General features: G+C 31.9%; 1 protein-coding gene across 9 annotated transcripts in view; it reads left to right on the top strand.

Annotated features, from left to right (window-relative positions):
• Positions 1-18,730, top strand: part of LOC143252289 (BTB/POZ domain-containing protein 9-like) — a 36,517-nt gene extending 17,787 nt beyond the window's left edge. For 6 of the 9 annotated variants that reach the window (XM_076504193.1, XM_076504190.1, XM_076504191.1 and 3 more), the window contains 3 exons: positions 4,308-4,540; positions 10,732-10,861; positions 18,461-18,730. In XM_076504193.1, the coding sequence (XP_076360308.1) occupies positions 10,751-10,861; positions 18,461-18,715 (366 nt within the window). In that variant the 5' untranslated portion in view covers positions 4,308-4,540; positions 10,732-10,750 and the 3' untranslated portion in view covers positions 18,716-18,730. Of the gene's footprint in view, positions 1-4,307; positions 4,541-7,477; positions 7,577-7,981; positions 8,389-10,731; positions 10,862-18,460 lie in introns of those variants that run through there. The other 3 variants (XM_076504197.1, XM_076504199.1, XM_076504198.1) reach the window with 3 other exon arrangements.
• The last annotated feature ends 1,473 nt before the right edge of the window (positions 18,731-20,203 follow it).

Here is a 20,203-nt window from a genome sequence, read left to right as displayed (position 1 = left end):
CCTTAATGCCCTTCAAAACCTTAAAGGAACAAGCTGTTATTTTTAAAATCAACTTCAAATCAATTGTACCCTGAGGAGACATGCTTCAGGCAGGCAGCAGTGCATTAATTTAAAAATCTACTGCTCATACTAACTTGTACAATTCTCTTTTTCATCCTTCATTTGAGAATGGCTTATCCCAGCTGAGCTGTAATGTAAAAGTAAAGTTAGGGTCAGACAAGTGTAAGACATTAATTACTAAGTGTCTTTGATGCTATGAAACTTTTGTGTTAAGTAGAAGATTAGTTTAAGTTTATGAACTTTACATTATGTTTACAGGGATGTCAGCTAAGCATATGCAAAATACCTCCAATGAAGCTGATAAATTTATGTAAATGTACCTCACAGAACAGTGATACATTCTTTTATAGTTATGGAAGTGTGAAATATAAATTTCTCAACTGTAACTACAGTTTATGTGCACATGTACAAATTTACAAGACATTTAATTATAATTGTAGAAAAAATTACTTTTAATTTTACAAAATGTATTGTTTTCTACTGTTTTTCATTTATATGAAATTAAGAAAATTAGTTACGTAAGTGTGAGTACATTTTATTTTTTTTTTTGGTTGAATAAAATAAAAAGTTGTGGTGTGAGACTACACTTCTGTCAGTTTTTAGTATCAGAGATAATTTTTGTAAAATAGTATTAGAACACTTGTATCCTAATTATATCTTTTGTCATACATTTAGTTAATCCACAAGAGAGAAAATTGTTTGTAAATTTTTATTTTATATCATAGTTTGTAATAAAATTGGTGTTTCTTACAAGTTATCTTACTTCTGCTCAAAGATATAGCTATTCTTGTTGAATGATGCTTTCTAGTTGCAAATATTTTTGCATGCAACAAGCCTTTCACTCCCACAGATCCCTTGATTTACATGGTTTAACTGATTCTTGCATGCAAATTATACTTCAATAAACCTACACCAATAGTTGAGTCCCATACCCACATGACACATGTGACTCCTTTATTCTATTCTACCTGTTTATCACTTCTTGTTTGGCATTTTCTTTAGTGCTTGCTTCAAATTTTGTTTCTTTTTTCTTTGTATCAGTTATTTTCAATTTCCTACATATTTTACATAGCAGTAATTTTACCTTGTTTCATCTTTGTTTGTTTTGTTGTTTTTTTTATGTGGAATTTAGTAATTTCTTCTCTGCTTTTCTTTCTTCACCAAGACAGTTGTATTTGGTTTCATTTTGCATTAAGAATTCCAAAGTGCAAGTTACCATGATGGAAGTTGTACCTTTCCAGTGCATTTACTCAGGCTTCAGGTGAGGGATTATTGGCAATTATTCATATAGAGATTGATCATTATTTGAGCCAAACGTCTCCCCATGATTTGCCCAACTTCCTCCTAAACAAATCAAATCTGTTCATGATGATGAAGCATTTGACAGCCTTTTTACCTGAATTTGCTGTGTCTGTCTTAGCTCCTTCTGTGGGTTCTGCTAGGCCTAATAATTTTTTTAACATGATTTTCCAGGTATATTCTGTTTCATCTCTCTCCCTGATTTGCCATAATCATCTCTTTTTCCTTCTTGCATATACATCTTGCTCTCAGTGTTTTGTTTTTCCACCATCTCCAGATATTTGGGTTCATGCTAAGCATTTTGTATCTCAGTTACATGAAGGTGCTGGCATGTCTCACCCTTCAAGGGCTTTGGAATAGGTTCTTTTAGCTTACCATCAGATTGATTTTCCTTTCTTTGATTTTCAAATTTACCTATTGAAGATTGTCCTGTTTGTTTGTCCCAAGCCAAATTTTCTCACCTTTGCCTTACCCTCATGTCTATCCCATGTTGCTTGTCCACCATACACACCTTCTCTCTTAGTTGATCCACCAAGTTCCTGAGGGGATTTTTAGGATATACATTTGCCCCTGTTACATTCTTGTTGGCACATTTATTGACTTTGACTCTTTCTTTTTGTATGTGGCTTCTCTGTTGTTAGAATCTATTGGAGAAGAACATGGTTTTTGCCCTAAGTTTATCATCTCCTTTATTTAAGGGACTTGTGCTTGGCTTGTTTTCTCCATCAATCTGTGTTAGGAGATCTTCCAGCAACTTTGAAATTCTGAGTGGAAACTAAAAGGTAGCAATAGATCCCTTCCTCATTAGTTGATTGTTTGTCTTGCACTGAGTCTTAACCATCACTTGTTTCTCTTTCCTTTACCTGTTCTTCCACAAGAAGATCTTTGTTGTATTTGATGTAGTGTTATGCTACCAACTATTGGGGAGTATCCTGTGGGTTCTGGTCTAGTTAAGGCTCATTTATCTGTGTTTATTCATCTACAGCAAACTTCATAGAAATTTGTAAGTCTCTCAGATTTTATCCAAATATCTTGATCAACTTTCTCTCCTCTCCTCCATTGTCTTAGATCCCTGTTTCTTTTCCATTGCCTTGGGATCCCACCACATGTCAGCTTCTGTCCAAGATAGTACAGGATCTTCTCTCTCAGAATACCATTGAACCTGTGGTTCACCCTTCTTTGTGTTTTTATTCAAAGTTGTTTGTGGTCCTCAAAGAAACTTGAAACTAGCAACCTGTGATCATCCTGTCACGCCTCAGTCACCACATCCTTTTGCCATGGAGGTTTATCAATGTAAGTGAATGTTTTCTGCCATTGGTTTTTAGGTCATATGTTATCTTCTCATCCCACTGTTTTTCTTAATTTGGATTTCCTCACTTAGTTATTTGATCAGAAGTTTTCTGTCTCCTGGATTGTAAGTTTATGAGCAGCCTTATCCCATATTTTTCATTTTTCTCCAACACCGTGAAGTCTTCACCTCCCATACTTTATTGCTATTGTTATGTTCCTTCCACGTTCACACGTATCATATGATTGGGATCCCTCATCCTACCGTATAGAAATGCTGGTTCCCAGCAGTTAAGTTTTTGATTTAGAGCTGAACCAATCATCATGATGTACTCACACATGTGGTGTGCTGGCACAAATGCAGTTCATCCCTTTGATTGGGATCCGTCATTCCACCTCCACATGTAAGTAGGTTCACAGCAGGTTAATTTTGTATTTAGAGCTAAACCACTCACTGATTCCTCACATGTTTCAACTGTTCTTGATACCTCACTCATTTCAGGTGCACTGCCCAGATGTTATGAGTCACAATGGGAGTACTTGTTGGCTGATTTGTTTCAGCATCTTGCACTACCTCTTGATGCCTCTATATTGAGGTTGTTAATGCAGTTGAGATTGCTCCTGTTTGTTTTCATTTGAATGAATTATGTAGATGCATGTTATATTACTCTGCTCAAGTGTACCCCATTCACAGTTCAGTGGTGGGATTTCTCCTTCTGGTCTGTTGAACTTAAGGTAAAGACAGTATGATCCTCTTTCCTATCCCCAGATGATCAAGTTTTGGATGCATTTAGCTTCTTATCTAGAGTCCATTATGTTCTATCCACTCTACACCTGAGGGTACATCCTTTAATTTACCCATATTTAATTCTTAAGGAAATCAAATTAATTGTCTTTTGTGGTTTTGGGTTACTGTCGAACCTGTGCTCTCTCCTATTGGGATGTGCTCCTCATGATTTTTCACTCAGATTGACCCCAAATAAAATTTCCATATTTTGACAAGACCTGGTGTAGAAATGATGCAGTCTCCCATGTATATTCCTCTCATGAGAGGGTATCTTTGGAAGGATGTCCTTTGGATGCTTTCATGACATGCATCTCCATTCTCTCTACCCCAGGTTGCTCCTCCTATCCAATATGAGATTCTAGCTATTTAGTGAGTAGAAGTAAGATATCTTGTTGGAAGTTACAAGTTTTCATGTACTGAAAATATATTTCTGACAGGGATTAACTAGAGCTCATACTTTCCACCCTTCCTCTCCACTGTCAACTGGTGCTTAGGTTTTGGCCTAAGCTCAAAGGGATAGTGAGGTAGAATAGCATATAGGGAGTCATATCGGTGGGGGTAGTGTATTTCTTTGTAGAGGTTTGTTGCATGATAATTTGCATGCAAGAATCAGTTAAACCATGTGAATCGATGGGTACATGGGAGTGAAATACTTGTGAAATACAAAAAACTTTGTAGAGGGTATCACTGTACTAGAATGATTACATATCTGAGGTGATGTAAGCACCTGTCAGAAATATATTTTCAGTATTGGAAAATTATAACACCTGCATCTTTTTTTTTGTGTGTGTGTACATTATATATGTACTTGTATTCTTAGTAATTCATTTATTAACAAGGTTGATCTATAAAACAAAGAATCATGTTATTTCAGGCATGTCATTGAGTTATATTGTGAAAAGAATTTATGAAACGTTAACCTGAAGATGAGTGACAATCATCTTGGTGACCTACCTCGGTTGGAGAAGTTGATCATACAGCTTCGTTGTCAGTCCACATTGGTTCCCTTTACATAAATGATGAGTATAGTGATGTGTCTTTAATTGTAGAAGGAATACGTCTACCAGGACATAAAGTAATACTAGCAGCTAGAAGTGAATATTTCAGGTTAGATAACATTTTGCTTTTGCAATACAGTATGCTGGTGAGTTCTGTTATACTAACATTTTTTCTATTGTTTCAGGTGCATTATATTTGTCATTCTAAAATGCATTCATAATATTTTATTATATTTGAGTTTATACCATTTTCTTTTATTTTGGCTGCAATTTACTTTTAAGTTTTATTTGAATTGAAACTGAATATTAGAGTGTCATATACTTTTAATGTTGTAATTTTTTGTGTGTTTCCTTCTCCCATATCCCCCACCCGTACAGTGGTAAGTCCATGGATTTACAATGCTAAAAGTAGGGGTTCAATTCTCCTCGGTGGATGGACTCAACAGGTAGCCCAATGTGGCTTTGCTGTAAGAAAACACACACACACTTTTACCCATACTGTATTTTAATTTTATTTTAAAAGGATTTATTGTGCAATTGTAATGTTTACTTGAAATGAATAGCTTTTATTAGGTCATTTTTAGTGATCAAATAATTTATTTCTATTTATCTTTTGGACTTAAAGTGAATTTACATGAAACTGCTATCGGTTAATCATAAGCATTACAACATTTCAGTGTAAAAAAAAGTTTTTTTTGATGTAAAAGCTTCAAAAAACAAAAGCAAGGTGATTTAAAATATACATTTTTTATTGTTCTTTGGAAAAAAAATCATTTTTCGAATGAATCACACTAAATCATTGTTAAAATGACAAAATATTGATTCTAAAATATTCAAGTTAAAATCATTGAAACAGAATTTGAATTAACTCCTTTTATGATTTGTGTGAAATAACTTAGACACCCGCCATGTTTCAAAACTTATTTATTTAAATTAAATTGGACAGACCATTCTTGCCATAATCTTAAATATATGCCCAAATGTATTTTCATGTTATCATGTATTACTATCAGAGCCATGTAGATACCATTGGAAATGTATGCTGCTGTTTTTTCTCCTCACAGCATTTTTGTTTTGTTTAAGGCTTATGAGTTATAGGCTAAAGTCCTTGTTTCTCATACACATTTGCCTGAGTAGAATTTCAATTAATATATGTTAGGGAATTAGTAATTGTAGTTAATTTACATACACCATGTGAATTCCACATCTTCATAGTTGTTGATTGTACCATTGTTCATTAATATGTAATATACATTATGTATTATGTTTTAATACAGATTCCAAAAGTTTAATTATTAAAATAAGTAATGATTTTCAAATTAGTTAAACTAAGTTAATAGCACAAAGGTTGTAATGCATTCATTTCTATATTTCACAGTAATATATAGGCATTGTTGAACTTCCAAACTGAAGTTGTAATGAAAGAAAACTACTTTTGTGGGTTATTTAATTGCACATATGATTATATGCTTTTTACTAATATATATTATTTGCAAAATGTAGTAACTCCCAATTTACCAAATAAAATTTCTGTAGGAAACAAATGTTGATGTTACTATTTGTGTAATAAACCCTTGTTTTCCATAAACATCACGTTCTTGGATATAACCCTATTGGCACAATTCTATAAGCATTTTGAACATTTGTGTTTAAATTCATATATTGTTAAGACCTTCCACAGGATAGCATGATAATTATAAATACTTCCAAAAAGGTATTATAAGCTTCCAAACATTTGTAAACAAATAAAACAATACAATACCCCTTGATCATAGCATGTGAAAATATGGGTTTGAGAGGCATGTTAAGCTGTTTACGCAGTGTGGAAACTTATTTCTTAGTAATTGCACCAAGTGAAAGACGTTGTCAAACATAGAAAGCTGGGTACTACTACATTCCAGGAATCAAAATACTATGTCCCCTAGGAATTTAACTTTCCTTGAGGAATTTAATCTTTTTTCTTGGCTTTCCTGAGGAGGAATGCATGGTCAATACACATTCCTTTAGTTATGACCAATGAAAGTGAACATATTGCATGGATTAAATTTTAAAAAAATCAGTGGAGAAATGCAACCTTACATGAGGGAAGGTGATTTCCTTGATTGTTTTCTCTCGAGTGAACATAATTTTATTTCATTACTTACATCTCTGCATTCAGTATTATTAATATCTAAACAGTTAGATAGCATTATTGAAAATTGTTACTCTGAGAAACTGTTAGTCAGAAAGTATGCTGGCATAACTCCTGTCAGTACTCAAAATTAAAAAAAAACAAACAATCTATCATTTTTATGCACGCTATTTAAGCTACGTTGTTTTACAGGCATTTTGTGTTGAATTAATAAATACTGGTCTGTATGAAACAAACCAATCCACAGTCAGACAGACACAGGCAAATTGACGAAATTTTGTTTATTATAACTACGTGTAATGGGCACAGTAAAATAAAATATTATTATTTATTACAGTGTACAGAATATGAAATAGTTATGAGCGTTTAGTGTATGTCTGGTTTTTACCAGCTGCAACAAATAAACTCAAAAACCAAGATAAGCAGTAGTAAAGGATAAAAAGGAGTTTAGAGCAGTCTATGAGATGAATCGAAGCCAAACTATGTCAAAGCAGAGTGAATGTAAAGTTGTAATGAAGGCATAGTTATCTGTTTATGTATCGCTACTGTGAATGGATAACACTATGTAACACTAATTTTGTTCCTGGATGGTATGTGTTATTTCTTAATTGCTTACGTTGTAAAACTACAGAAAGTGGCCATTATTCCCTTCAAACTTTGCTTTTGTGACCTGGATAATGAAATTTAGAAATTAACCTATTTTCCATGTAATAACAGGCAAGTGTGCACATTTTCATTTGCATAAGATCTGAATAAAACAACATATGAATTAAGATTTACATATATTTATACTATAGTCATACAAAAATGTTTAGAAGTGAGTAGTTTTTAAGATTTGTGACTGCAATGTAAATCACTTTCGTGTATCAGTCCCCAAATATAGTCTCCCATCATGTTTTTGTTATACACTTCTAGGTCACAAAAGCAAAGTTTGAAGAGAAAAATAGGTCTTTTCCATTTACTTTAGGCATGAGCAACTGGGAAATAACACTTTCTGCCCAGGAACAAGAAAAAGTAAAAATTTTGTTACATGGTTTTATTAATATGTTTATTTATTAGTGTTACTTTAACTTCCTTAAGCAAACATGTGTCATGGTTGAATAAATTATGCGAGTCATAATGTGTATTTAAAAGTTTTAAGAATTTTAAATAAGACTTTTCAACTGAAAATGACAAAATTCCTTAGAATATTACTTTTTGTCTTTGTATAGGTTCGTGAAGACTATTGTAGTTACATCCTGTTTACACATAATCATGGAGTGTGTTTGTGTAATATTGTATACATTATGAAGCATAATGTGGAAGAACGTGTATGTGCTATACTTTTGTTACTTTAAGAAAATGATTGATACTTGGAAATTTTAATATATGATATTAATTTATTGAGTTTGGATTTTGTTTATCAAAAATCATTCAGTACATTTACGTTTGCAACTTATCACATGTGATGACCTTATTTTCATCGGGAGGAACTAGGTCACCAACAGTAGCCTTGACTAGCTTGATAACAACACATCAAGAAATCCAGGAATCTGTTTACTAACACCTAAAGATGACTTACACCATACATTTCATAAGCACTGGACAAGTGATATTCACATGCTGAGCATAAAATCCAATCAGGCCCTTGTAGAATAAAAATGTACATGATAATGTCTGCAGCTTGACGGTAACAAAAACCATTGGCTCAGAACTTGTCTCTTAACTTGGCAGCTAAGTATTTGTATATTGCTGTTTAGCATGTATATCAGTATCATATGTTTACAGTTACTGCTATAGAATGTTTATGACAAACCAAATGACAATAACCATCTTGTAGAAAGTAGGTGAGTCTTGAATTACATATTACTCTATAGTTCTTGCTTAAATGAGATGACTGCACAAACAAATAAGTAGAAAACTTGTAAGGTATTATCAGTGGAAGTTACTTTTGTATAATATTACGTTCTGATTGTGTGCCAGTAGGTGCATGCATGTGAACGAAGAAGTAATGACAACTTAATTTGTTTAATAAGATTGAAGGTTTGCATCACTGAGTGGATAAAGAATGCTGTATTATAAGCATTTACCCTGTGATCAGAGAGTTGTGGGTTATAGACATGCTAGTGTCTATCACAACTCGCATCACAGCACAATCAAGAAAGTAGATTTATACTTTATATGGAACTAAAGAATAAAATTGTGTAAGTTACAAAATACAGTGTAACACAATAAAAAAAAACCAGTAATTTTACACCATAAAGTTACAGTTAAGCAATTATACCCTTGAAACATAACACTGTATAAAAAATAAATTGTAAATTTTCACTTTACTTTACACTGAAATAGCCACCCTAGTTTTAATAGTGGATGCTGCCAGTGGGTTATCCCACCTTCAAAATGAGGGATAGTTCCAGTTAACCGTATTAGCTTTATTTTACTATAAGTCAAAAATAAAACAAGAACAAATGTAATGTCCCCATGACTGAAACAGCCAACATGTTTGGTAGCAACAAAAATCAACCCTAAGACATGAATTATGAGGCAACCTCTCTGATCACTTCACCTTGTCTGCCTAAAGCTGTGCAAACTTGAATTAATAAAAAATATATATTTATGAGAAATCTTTATGATAATATTTTGGTTTTTGATAGTTGAAATAATTAAAAATAGTGATAATTACAAACCCTAATTTCTGTTATATTTTTAAAAAATGTGGGTGATGACAATAATAATAATAATGAGAAACCATTATGACAATGTTTTAGTTAACTGGATAGATTGAATAATTAGGAGCACTGATTTTGATTAGGTGACTATTTTCTTGACTTCAATCATTAATTATAAGTTTGAAAATCAGTTTATTTTTATGACACTAATTGATTTATGTCCAAAGGTAATCATTTACATCTCATGTTTGTATCTACTTACATTACTGAAGGTTAAAGACAATTTGCTGAGATGACAGTTTTGCCACTATATGTTTTATATAAGTGTACAGAATGTACATTAGATAAGTACAGTAGTATTTGTTATAGTTTAAATATGAGGGAAAACGTAAAGTATTAAGAAAAACATTTTACTGGAGTTTCATTCAATCGACTTAATTAAAAGATTTTATGCCGTAAAATATTCTACATGCAAATATATTATGTATAAAATACAAGTACGATATTCAGAGACATGAATATCCTAGTTCATTAAAATATGGTTATTCTGTTTAAGCATGGTTTCTTTTCAACCTAGTCATGGTTAAGTAACTATTTTTTCCTATTGAGGTTATACTTTACTTCATACAGTAACATAAAGGAATATTAGATGTCTGACTTTCTGATTTACTATAAAATAAAAAAGTGTACCATCCTATTTTAGCTTCAAAATTTGTGTATACTTTATAGATAATGTTGAATTAGATGAAACTGTAAATTATATGTGTTTAATGTGGTTTAAAAAGAATAAATGAAAGTATTAGCTTTTGAAATGAATTACTAAATAATACCTTTTTTTTTCTGTGAAATAAGATCCATAAATAAATGTTTTTTTTAACTTTGGTTTTTCAACACTTGTAAGACAAAATCAAATGCAGTTCCCTAAGGACTGTCTTAGTAGTTTTAAGGCTAAAAATAATACATTGTAGTATTTATTTTGCAAATAGACTAACACGCTGAAATTCTGTATTTGTTTCTATAGTAATGCCCATAAACGTAATGTATTACTACACTCATAGGTCAGAAGGTCGCATTTCACCAAAAGAAGTTCCAGGACTTGCATATCTTGTACATGCTTGTTGAAATGCTATCATTATATTCTGGTATTACATATCATATTTGTTTGTTGTTTTTCTGAAAAAAATTGTTTCTGTCTACATGTGCATTCACTCAATTTATGTTTATATGAACTTTCTCATTATTTTTACTGTTTTCTCTTGATCATTTAAATGATAATAAGGTGTAGGTATGTTTGACATAGCTCCAGTCTTTATTAAACAAAATTTAAGAATGATAAATGTTTAAATTTTTTTGTGTTATCAGAAGAGACCAGCATACAATTACAATAACATAGAAATTAAGATTGAACTTTTTATAGATTATAATATGGTTGGGTGTAAATTGAAAGTTTCAAAAACTCTTTAGATTGGTTATTATCTGTGTATTTATTATTTCATTACATTTAGTTATTGTTTTTGCTAGGGCCTTGCTCTTTGGAGGTATGAGGGAGTCACAACAGACTGAAATAGAACTAAAAGGAACATCTTTAACAGCTTTCAAAGCTTTGTTGAAGTATGTCTATACTGGACATTTGATCCTAGGAAACAGAAAGGTGAACTTCAAATGTCAACAACTTTTCATGAAACACAGAATTATTCAGAAACACTTGTAGAGTGTTGATACTAAATATTGGGTTGATTATAAAGCACAGTTTGGATAGCATTCAATGAAACTTAGCTTTTATGATTTAGAAAAGTTATTGGTTTTACATTGCAACACATAAAAAGTAAGGTGGAATAAAGTGAAACAAACAGATAATTTTTTTTTTATTTATAAAACTATTATTTTATTATTTGTGTTTATGACATCACTTTAACATTTATTTACATCAAAGATACCACCAGAGTTTTAGTTCGCATTAACAAGTAAACACTGAGTTTTCATATTGTGGTGTATGTATCTGAAAGTAAACAAAAAAAACTAAGAGATTCTCTGTTTTTACAGATATTTTCTTAAAATGCATATAAATGCTTAGGATTCAGAGAGTAACTTTTAATCACAAGACTTAATTAAATCTTGACCCTGAAATATTAAATGTACACTGAATACATGTACTTTAAATATAAAAAGCAACCTTTGAAAAGAACTTTGTAGCCTTTGGTGGTTGATCTAATATTTCTGAGGCTTACTTTTAGTGTCTTTATTTTTTCTTTTTCAATAATTTCAAAAGTATTTTACAAAGTAACTGTTCATTGAATTTTGCTCTAATGGAGAAACTTAACTATAAAGTGTGTATATGACAAGAAAAAAATTAAAATACACAATGACATTACATTAATACATTAATACACAATGACATTACAAATTAAAATACACAATGACATTACAAATTTGCCCAAAACATATTCTGTTAACTCTGCATAGTGAATAAATGTGAAAAAGTTAATATTATTGTGTTTAAGTACAACACGTTAAAAAATTATTAAACATATTAGAAAATTTTCCGGTTTCATCACTGTTGAGTTTTGTCAGATTACAATAATAAAAGTTTACTTGTATAAATTGCAAATTAAAAAATTCCATTTAATTGCACATTTTTGTTTCATAAAATTCTTAACAAGTGTTTTAAGTTTAAAAATTTATCATAATCAACTAGTATGAAGGCTAAAAAGAAACAAATAGTTGCAAATATATTTTTAAGTATTACAAAATATTCATCAATGCTACTTGCCTCTCTGCAGAAGAGATAGTTAATACTTTGAGCTACTGCCAAAATGCTGTTTGCATATATGTAAATCATTTAAATGAAACCCTCACCCCTACATTTACTGCACCAGTCTATAATGTAACCAGCATCAGACTATAACTCTCCAAAAATACATGGGTGACACATTCTTTTTTTCAGATCTGCTGAGTTATGAAGAAACAAATATAAACAAATGCAAAATTAAAGAAGTCTTACTTATACAACAACTTAAGACCAAAATAAATCAACACGAAGGAACACCTTTATACCTATATTAATATATATTATCAAAAATCTAAGCACACCCTCTACATTCCTACACTCAGTTACACAACCCCCTTCAAACATGTGAGTTATATTATTTTTATTCAGAATTACTAGGTTTGCATTGCACTCATACTTTAAATTTCACTTACTTGTTCAGCTTGTTTTGTTTTCCTTAATTAATTTTTGGGAATTTTACTATCATGCAAAAAGGGGAATATATTTTTGTAAAAACATTTCAACCATGAGTTCATGAATCCACATTTCTAACCCATTTTGTGGTTCATATGCTACTCAGCAGGAGTCTGAGTCATCTTGTATTATTTCACTAGCAACTGGAGGTACTCTGATGATCAGTGATGTCACTGCCATTCTGGACCATGAGGTTTGGTTTCACAGAATATAACATTTTTATTAGTTCATTTATCTTTATTGATTTTTAGGTTACTTTGCTGTATGAGCCTTCTTCCTTTAGCTGTCTTCTTTTCCCCTGATATTTGTTTTTGTGTAGATTCCTTTTTGTCTCACCTTTGTGTTAACTTTCACTAGCCACATACCTTAGACTTTGAGAGTCTTAGTTCATGGCACATGTTCAAAATTCTTATCTTAAACTTCAGTTCCTGGTGTCTCTTCTGCCTACTTAAGGATCTCTTTATTTTTAATTTTGACTATCTCTTGCCCTCAGTCTGTTCATTTTTGCTTTTCACTTATTCAGCATCTTTGCTGTTTGTACTTTTTCATCTTCTTTCCAAGGTTCTACACCTCAACCCTGACAGCTTTACTGTGGAGATCACAACTGCCTATTCTACATCTTAGCTTCAGTTTCTTCCTTTTCAGAGTTCCATATAATTTGTTTCTTTGACTTACTTAGTTTCAATGCTTAACTTTCTGGAGCTCAAACTGAAACAGCTCATCATCAGTCATCTCTGCTGAATTTAGTTTCCATTTATTTTCATCATAGAAATTCCAGCCTGTTTCTTGTCCTCAGAAGCCTTGTAATGTTGGCCATAATCCTGTTCCTCATAGCCTCACTACTTCAATTACAATGTCTTACCTCTGCTCACAGAATAGCGTTTCTCAACTAGCACTGGCTTTCCACCTCCTCTTTCTGCATATCCACATTTAACTTATCATGCAACAGCTCTCAGTCGATAGAAGTACAATACCACTCCAATCATAACTAGTGCTCTCTTCACATCCGCATTTGTTAGTCACTTTGATATTAGCATTATTACTGTACAAACGTGCTGGTTTTTGCTCGTGGTTTTTATTATGCTACTGATGTTTTTTTTGTTTTTTTTTACTATTTATTTAACATTTTTATATTTTGGTAATTCTGAAAAGTTGATTTTTTTTCAAACTTTTCATACATTTATAGAAGCTTTTTTGCTAGAGTATTATGTATCCTACTCTGTGGCAAGGGGTGCCTGACCAAGTTATATTTTAGTTTGGAAAATCTTCACTGTCCATTCTGCACCATGCTCTATGTCAATTACATTATAGTCCTTCCTACTGCAGACCTGATATATAATTCCAGATACTGCTAGGTTTTGGTTTATTGATCCTGTCAGTGTGGTTGCTCTACTGTATAAAATAGGTGTTGTGATCACCTGTTGCATTGCTTCTGATGATGATGTTCTCTGAACTCTGCAATGCATTTTTTGGACCCCTTCTTCTAGTGGAGTATGAAAACCCTTATCACTTATGAGTTCCTAGCCACTGGGATGATGGACCATAGAGATTTGTCCTACTGAGTGAGGAATAATACCATTCAGTTGAGAGTAGAGTAGTGGCATTTTGCAGCTGTTGCTGGCGTATCTCACCTCCTATTATGAACCCAATGGATAATTTCAGATACAGCCAGATTTTGGTTGTAGTTCTGTACTGTATTCTTGTCTATGTATCTGACTAACTGCTTTTTCCTACTGTGGCCTTCTTCCTTTCTACCAACTTCTGGGCATACATTCCCGGTTGGTCTGGTTTTAGTTGGAAATGACTTTTAGTATACATGGAGAGGTTGTTTAGGTAGAGTATTCATGATGAAACTTTGTAAAATGGACAGCAACTGATGAAAGGAGGAAGACTTTTGAAACGTCGTCCTCTACACTTGTGTCTCCACAACAGGCAGTTGCCGTGCATTATACAAAGTTTCATCACAACTTTTAGTATAATCTGTAGATGGTGTGATGCCTTTTCTACCATGGACCTGCTCATAAATATATATATTATTCCACTTTGTCTCTCAGGCCTACCATCTTCTAGATGTACATGCTTGGTGGAGGTTGTCCAGGTAGGTAAATTGTCATGTATGCTGGCCAGTATCCCACCTTCTGACAAATGTCCATTGCCACCAGGTTTTGAACTTGAGATGTACTCCAGGTTTCCAGTATCTCTTTATACTGTATGTTGCTTGTCACTTCTCTGCAGATCTGGTGTTGGTTGTAGCTGGATGCAGAACATGTTTACTCACTTTTGTATAGCCTCCTATTGTAGATTGAAAGTACCATATCCATTGCCATAAGGTTTTGTATAGGGGATCTCAACCTATCAGGGCTTTCCACTTTCCTTCTGTCTGTTGCATTGTGGATCTGGAATTGGTTGAGTTGGAAATGCTCACAAATGGAGACAAGTTTTGGGACAGAAGTTCATCTTCCCTACCAATTCCCATTTTGAGGTGATGAGGTAAATGATCCTCAACCTACCTGAATCTGATTTACCATTTCAGATTCTGACTGGCATTGGAGGAAGTCAAATTTCCGGTATGGTCTGTCACACCCTATCAACTTGACTGATGTCTAGGAGTTCCATTCATTTGTCATATATATTCTGGGATTCTGTAATGTTTTTATGTCTTTTATGTTCACAAAAAAATTATAAAAGTGTGAAAAGTATGCCTGGATCAGATATGGGGCAGTCTCCTGCTGAGGTGTATTGTTTTCTTTTTTGGTTCCACACATCCTATTCTCTCTTTGGGTACTTCTGAAAGGGAGATAATTTTTTATCAGTCTTTTACCTGATCAGTGTGAGATTCTAACTATTTTGTGAGAAAGATAAGATATTGTATCAGACGTTAGCATTTTCCTACACTTAAAATGTATTTCTTTTAGATACTTACCTCTAGTGACATTTTCCATTTCTGATTGCACAGATCTTCTGACTAATCTTAAAGTGTTAACAAGTGCAGTTGTAAAGAGGACACTGATTACTATAGAAATGGAAAGCTGATGCATGATCATTTGCATGTGAGTATGCAGAAGTGAGAGGTGGAAGGCTAGTAGCATGCATAAAAAATTTACACTGATAGAGGGCAGTGCTAATCAAGAAAAGCTGTTTTGTTGAGAGGAGATAAATAGCTATCAGGAATACATTTTTAGTTGAAGAAAATGCTACCTTTCTAATGTTCCACCTTTGGGAAAGGTGATCTTCATGGGTCTCAGTGACTAGTATCATGAGACATCTCTCTGCTCTCTCATCTTCTACACATGTGGACTCCTTTGCAACAGTTCATTGGGTCTAGGGGACTTTCATTCTCAACCTGTTCTTTATTCATCTCCCATAGTTTTTACATCATTCCTTCAAATTTCTTACATTTTTTAGCACCCAGAGGAAGCTGTTGTCTCTCAAAGATATGAATGTTTTGAAATATTAATGATGTCAGGAAAACATGGCTGAAGAAGTCTTAATATAAAATGATAAAAATCCAAGCACTTTCAAAAAGTGGATCTTTCTTTTTCAGTGGTAAACTGGGAATGGTGGTGTAAACGAATAAATGATATGTGCCCAAATGTGTCACTTTTGTTTATTTTGCATGTGCTATTTTTGTTGTCTTGTTCTAACACTTTTACACATCAGACTGTCGAAGAACATGAATATGTGTCATGTAGACCTAACGAAGTAAGTGTGTTATTACATCTGTTTACATTGTATTAATCTGCATTGTATTATCTTAGAAGAAACATTATTCCATTCTGATCAGGTTGCTTTGTTTCTGGTCATGTTTTGTTACATTACAATATGACATTGATGGAAATTGACCATTAAATCTGTGGTGATACAATCTCTACCTTCATATGTTCCTTTAAGAATAATTTTACATTATGCATTTTGTTTATTGTAATTGCATACCAGTACATGTGTTTATTCCTTATTGTACATTTGTTTTTTATTGTGAATTAGTTCAGTGTGGTGGCTGGTTGGAATAAAGCCAGTACAACAGTAAACTGTTGAAAAACCATGTGACATTCAACTAAACACATATGCACATATGTATATTTTCTGTAAATGGATGGCCACTAGTGGCCCAATGCTACATCTGAGGACTTGCAACATTAGAAACAACGTTTTGATACCCGTGGTGGGCAAAGCACAGATAGTCCATTTTGCAGCTTTGTGCTTATCTTCAAACAAACAAAGAAGTAAATGGAAATATAAAACAACATAAGAAACAAGATTAGTGAAAATTGTTAATATTAAAAGGGGAATAGGGGTAATCAAAAAAGTACAGAAACGAGTTGAATAAAAGCGCACAAATCATATTTCCAAACCTACAACTAAGGATTCTTAAAAAAAATAAACAAACAAGGCTGAAAATAGTGCCTACATTCTTCTCTTAAGTTACAAATAATGTCTACAGTAATTATCAGTTTTAATGGAGTCAAAATAGGGATTTGTAGCTTGAGAAAGTAATGTAGATTTTTAATATACACAAAGTGCTCTGGAGGTGTACTTTGTTTGAAGGATTTATTGCTCTTTATTGGTAGAGGGCTGAAATATATTACTGATTGCTGTTTCATTCAAAGGCCTGGTACATACTCAAACTTTTTGACAGTAGTTTAAAGATATTATCTAACTAATGTGTAGAGAGGTGAGTATGTCTTCAAAATACATTTTCATTGACGAAGAATCTAAACAAGTGCTTGTACTTCATGAGCTTTATTGAGTGCTATAGGAATAGAGTATTTAAGATGCTATTTCTTTTATACATATACAATTAGTTCATTTACACTGACATAAATTAATATATCACTTCATATCTTTCATCACAAAATTTGGTTGTTGCATCAATTTCTTATGAAAAGTTTTTATTTTTAACTTTTGACTTATGAAGAACTAGTTCTAAATCTCATGTACCTACTTTACAAACTAACTCAACGCTGAGTAAATTTGGAAATTTTCTTGTAAAATAGTTATTTTATCTAATACAATTTTTGTGTTTTGCTTTTGATATTAAAGAATCTGTTAAATTACTGCTTTTAATTCAAGAATATAGATAGTTCTCTGAAGCCATTTAACACCTCTTATTCCACTTTTTTGTTTTTTTATAGTACTTCATATGGTAAAAAATGTTTAATTTTCAAGAATATTAGTTTAAAATATAACTTATGAAATTATAAACATAAAATTGAGCTCAATTTGATCTGTTTCTTTAAAAAGATGTTTATATAAATGTTTATTAAATGTTATTTTTTGCTTTTTAAAGATTAGGCTTAGTTTGGCAACTGACTTTTAAAATGATATTTATATAAAGTATAAATTTAATTAAAAGTATAAAAAATATTTTATTCTCCATTTTCAAGTATTCTCAGCCAAATAAGATACAAAATAATAACATGGGTAAAACTGAAATAAAAAGATGGTCATTATAACTAAATTTATTTGTTTCTATGCAGTCTTTTAATTGCAAATTCTATAATAAAATAATTTGTCTGATGCAACAGTAATTAGTAAGTATGCCTGAATAGAGAATGATTAGAGATAACTTTATAGATAATTCATTTAGAACTGTGAAATTTATTTTCTCTTCTCATGTAAAATATTTTCTCAACCCAAACGAGCTGCTTTTGCATATATATGTGAAATTTATTGTTTCATTTGCATAGTGTTTTTAGCTTTATTATACGTACCAGTACTACCTTAGTATTTGTTTATTTTAATTTTTTTTATCAGTTTTAAAAGTAACCCTCCACATTGTGTTCCTTTCTGATGAGAATGGTCAAAAACATTTCGTAACATTGGTCTACATATAATAATGCATTAGTATGTTGCAGCAGTTGTGAGTGAATAGGAAACAATGTTAGGAATACATAGTCCTCAAACAATATAAGGTATCGAAAATGGCCTGAGAACATCAGTTATACCATTTGTAAGGTACAAGTTAATTTATCTTATTCCTTTTTAAATATTATAACATTAATATTTCAGGAAGAATTGATTCTAGACATATTAGGGCTAGCACACAAGTATGGATTTGAAGAACTAGAACATTCCATCTCAGAATACCTGAAAGCAATTCTGAATATTAAAAATGTCTGCATGATCTATGACATGGCCAGTTTGTACCACTTAGTATCTCTCGCTGATGTATGCTGCAGTTTTATTGATCGTCATGCTCTCGATATAATCAACCACGAGTCCTTCCTTATGCTTTCTGCTGTAAGTATTTCTATGTTTGACTGAATTCTATAAACTGTACTTCTGTGTTCAAGTATTGATACTTACACATATTTTAGCACATTTAAATTTTTTAATAACTTTTCAAAAGTCTTGAAGACCCAGAAACAGCTGAAATCTAGAAGTGGGTAAATAAATTGTACATATACTTAATGATAGTATATAATGGTTAAAAATACTGAACATTTTATGAACTGTTGTATGATAAATTCAGTAATGTAGCTATGTGTAGTGTTACTAGATGAGTGAGGAAATGCTAATTTTTACAAGAGATATTTCTTTACCTAGTTAAAGAATTTTCAGGGACTTTCCTTTTCTGCTGTTTTTGTTTTTCTTTATTTGTCCTCTGATATATATTTGCATGTTGTTGAACAATGACATTAAGCTCAAATTGATATCACTTAGGTCAAAATTATTTGTCAGATTGTACTTTTATGAAGACTGAAAGATCTGTATTTCTTATATTAGACATTTAAAGTATGTTTACAGACATGATAATGTTTACTCATTTCATGTATTTCTCTAATATTACTTAACTCACTCTATTCTCTTTTTCATTATCTGTTTTTCTGCTTATGAATTAGATCTTTCTTCATATGAACTTACTAATGTTTACACATATGTTAAAATACATTATTCAAGTTTCATATTCCACATTGTTTATATGTTTTTATTTTATCCACAAGCCTTCTGTTGCAATTTCTGCAATCATCTTCAGGTATTTGTAACTACAGGATAACAGAAAGCCAATTGATTAAGAATATTTTAACCTTTAAAATAAATAAAATATGAAACAGTTGAATAACGACTTATATTATTACATCAAGATTATAAAAATATTAATCTATCTTTATGTACCTTATGTTAAAAGTACATCACTACTTAAATTTTACATTGTAAAATAAATTCTTAAACAGTGAAGAAAATGTTTATTCTAACAAATTATCTTTTTTATTATTTAGAACTATTAAATAAGCAAGTATATTATTCCTGAGCCTCTATTGAAAGATTAATTACAACAAATTAAGTGTATGCAGTGGAACCCCTCTAAGCAGCCACCCCTCAGATTTGGTCATCCCTTGAAAGTGGTCATTCAATCACAGTCCCTTTTTTTTGTTTACATAATCCCTAATTATGTACAGTGGAACCCCTCTAATCAGGCCAGTTTGTCTCAGTTCTGAAGATGGCTGCTTTAGAGGGGTTCCACTGTATATTGTATATGTTGTTTTTCTTCTTATAATTAAACTGATAGCCATGATCAGAAAGCACAAGCATTAAAGCTATATATTAGCTTCTAACTACACTAGGTGGTTATTATACCAGTTACTGTCATTTTCTTCATATAGTTCCTTTAAGAATTTACTTGTGTTTACCTCAAACATAATGTTTTTAGGTCTATATTTATCTTTTACTGTGATTGTTCTAATTATTAAGTAACAGCTGTTGTAACTCTAGAACATTATTACAGTTACATTTACTAACTTCGGATAACAA

Source organism: Tachypleus tridentatus, chromosome 6, assembly GCF_004210375.1.
Source record: "Tachypleus tridentatus isolate NWPU-2018 chromosome 6, ASM421037v1, whole genome shotgun sequence".
NCBI lineage: Eukaryota > Metazoa > Arthropoda > Merostomata > Xiphosura > Limulidae > Tachypleus > Tachypleus tridentatus.
This window is presented reverse-complemented; position numbering and strand designations above follow the sequence as displayed.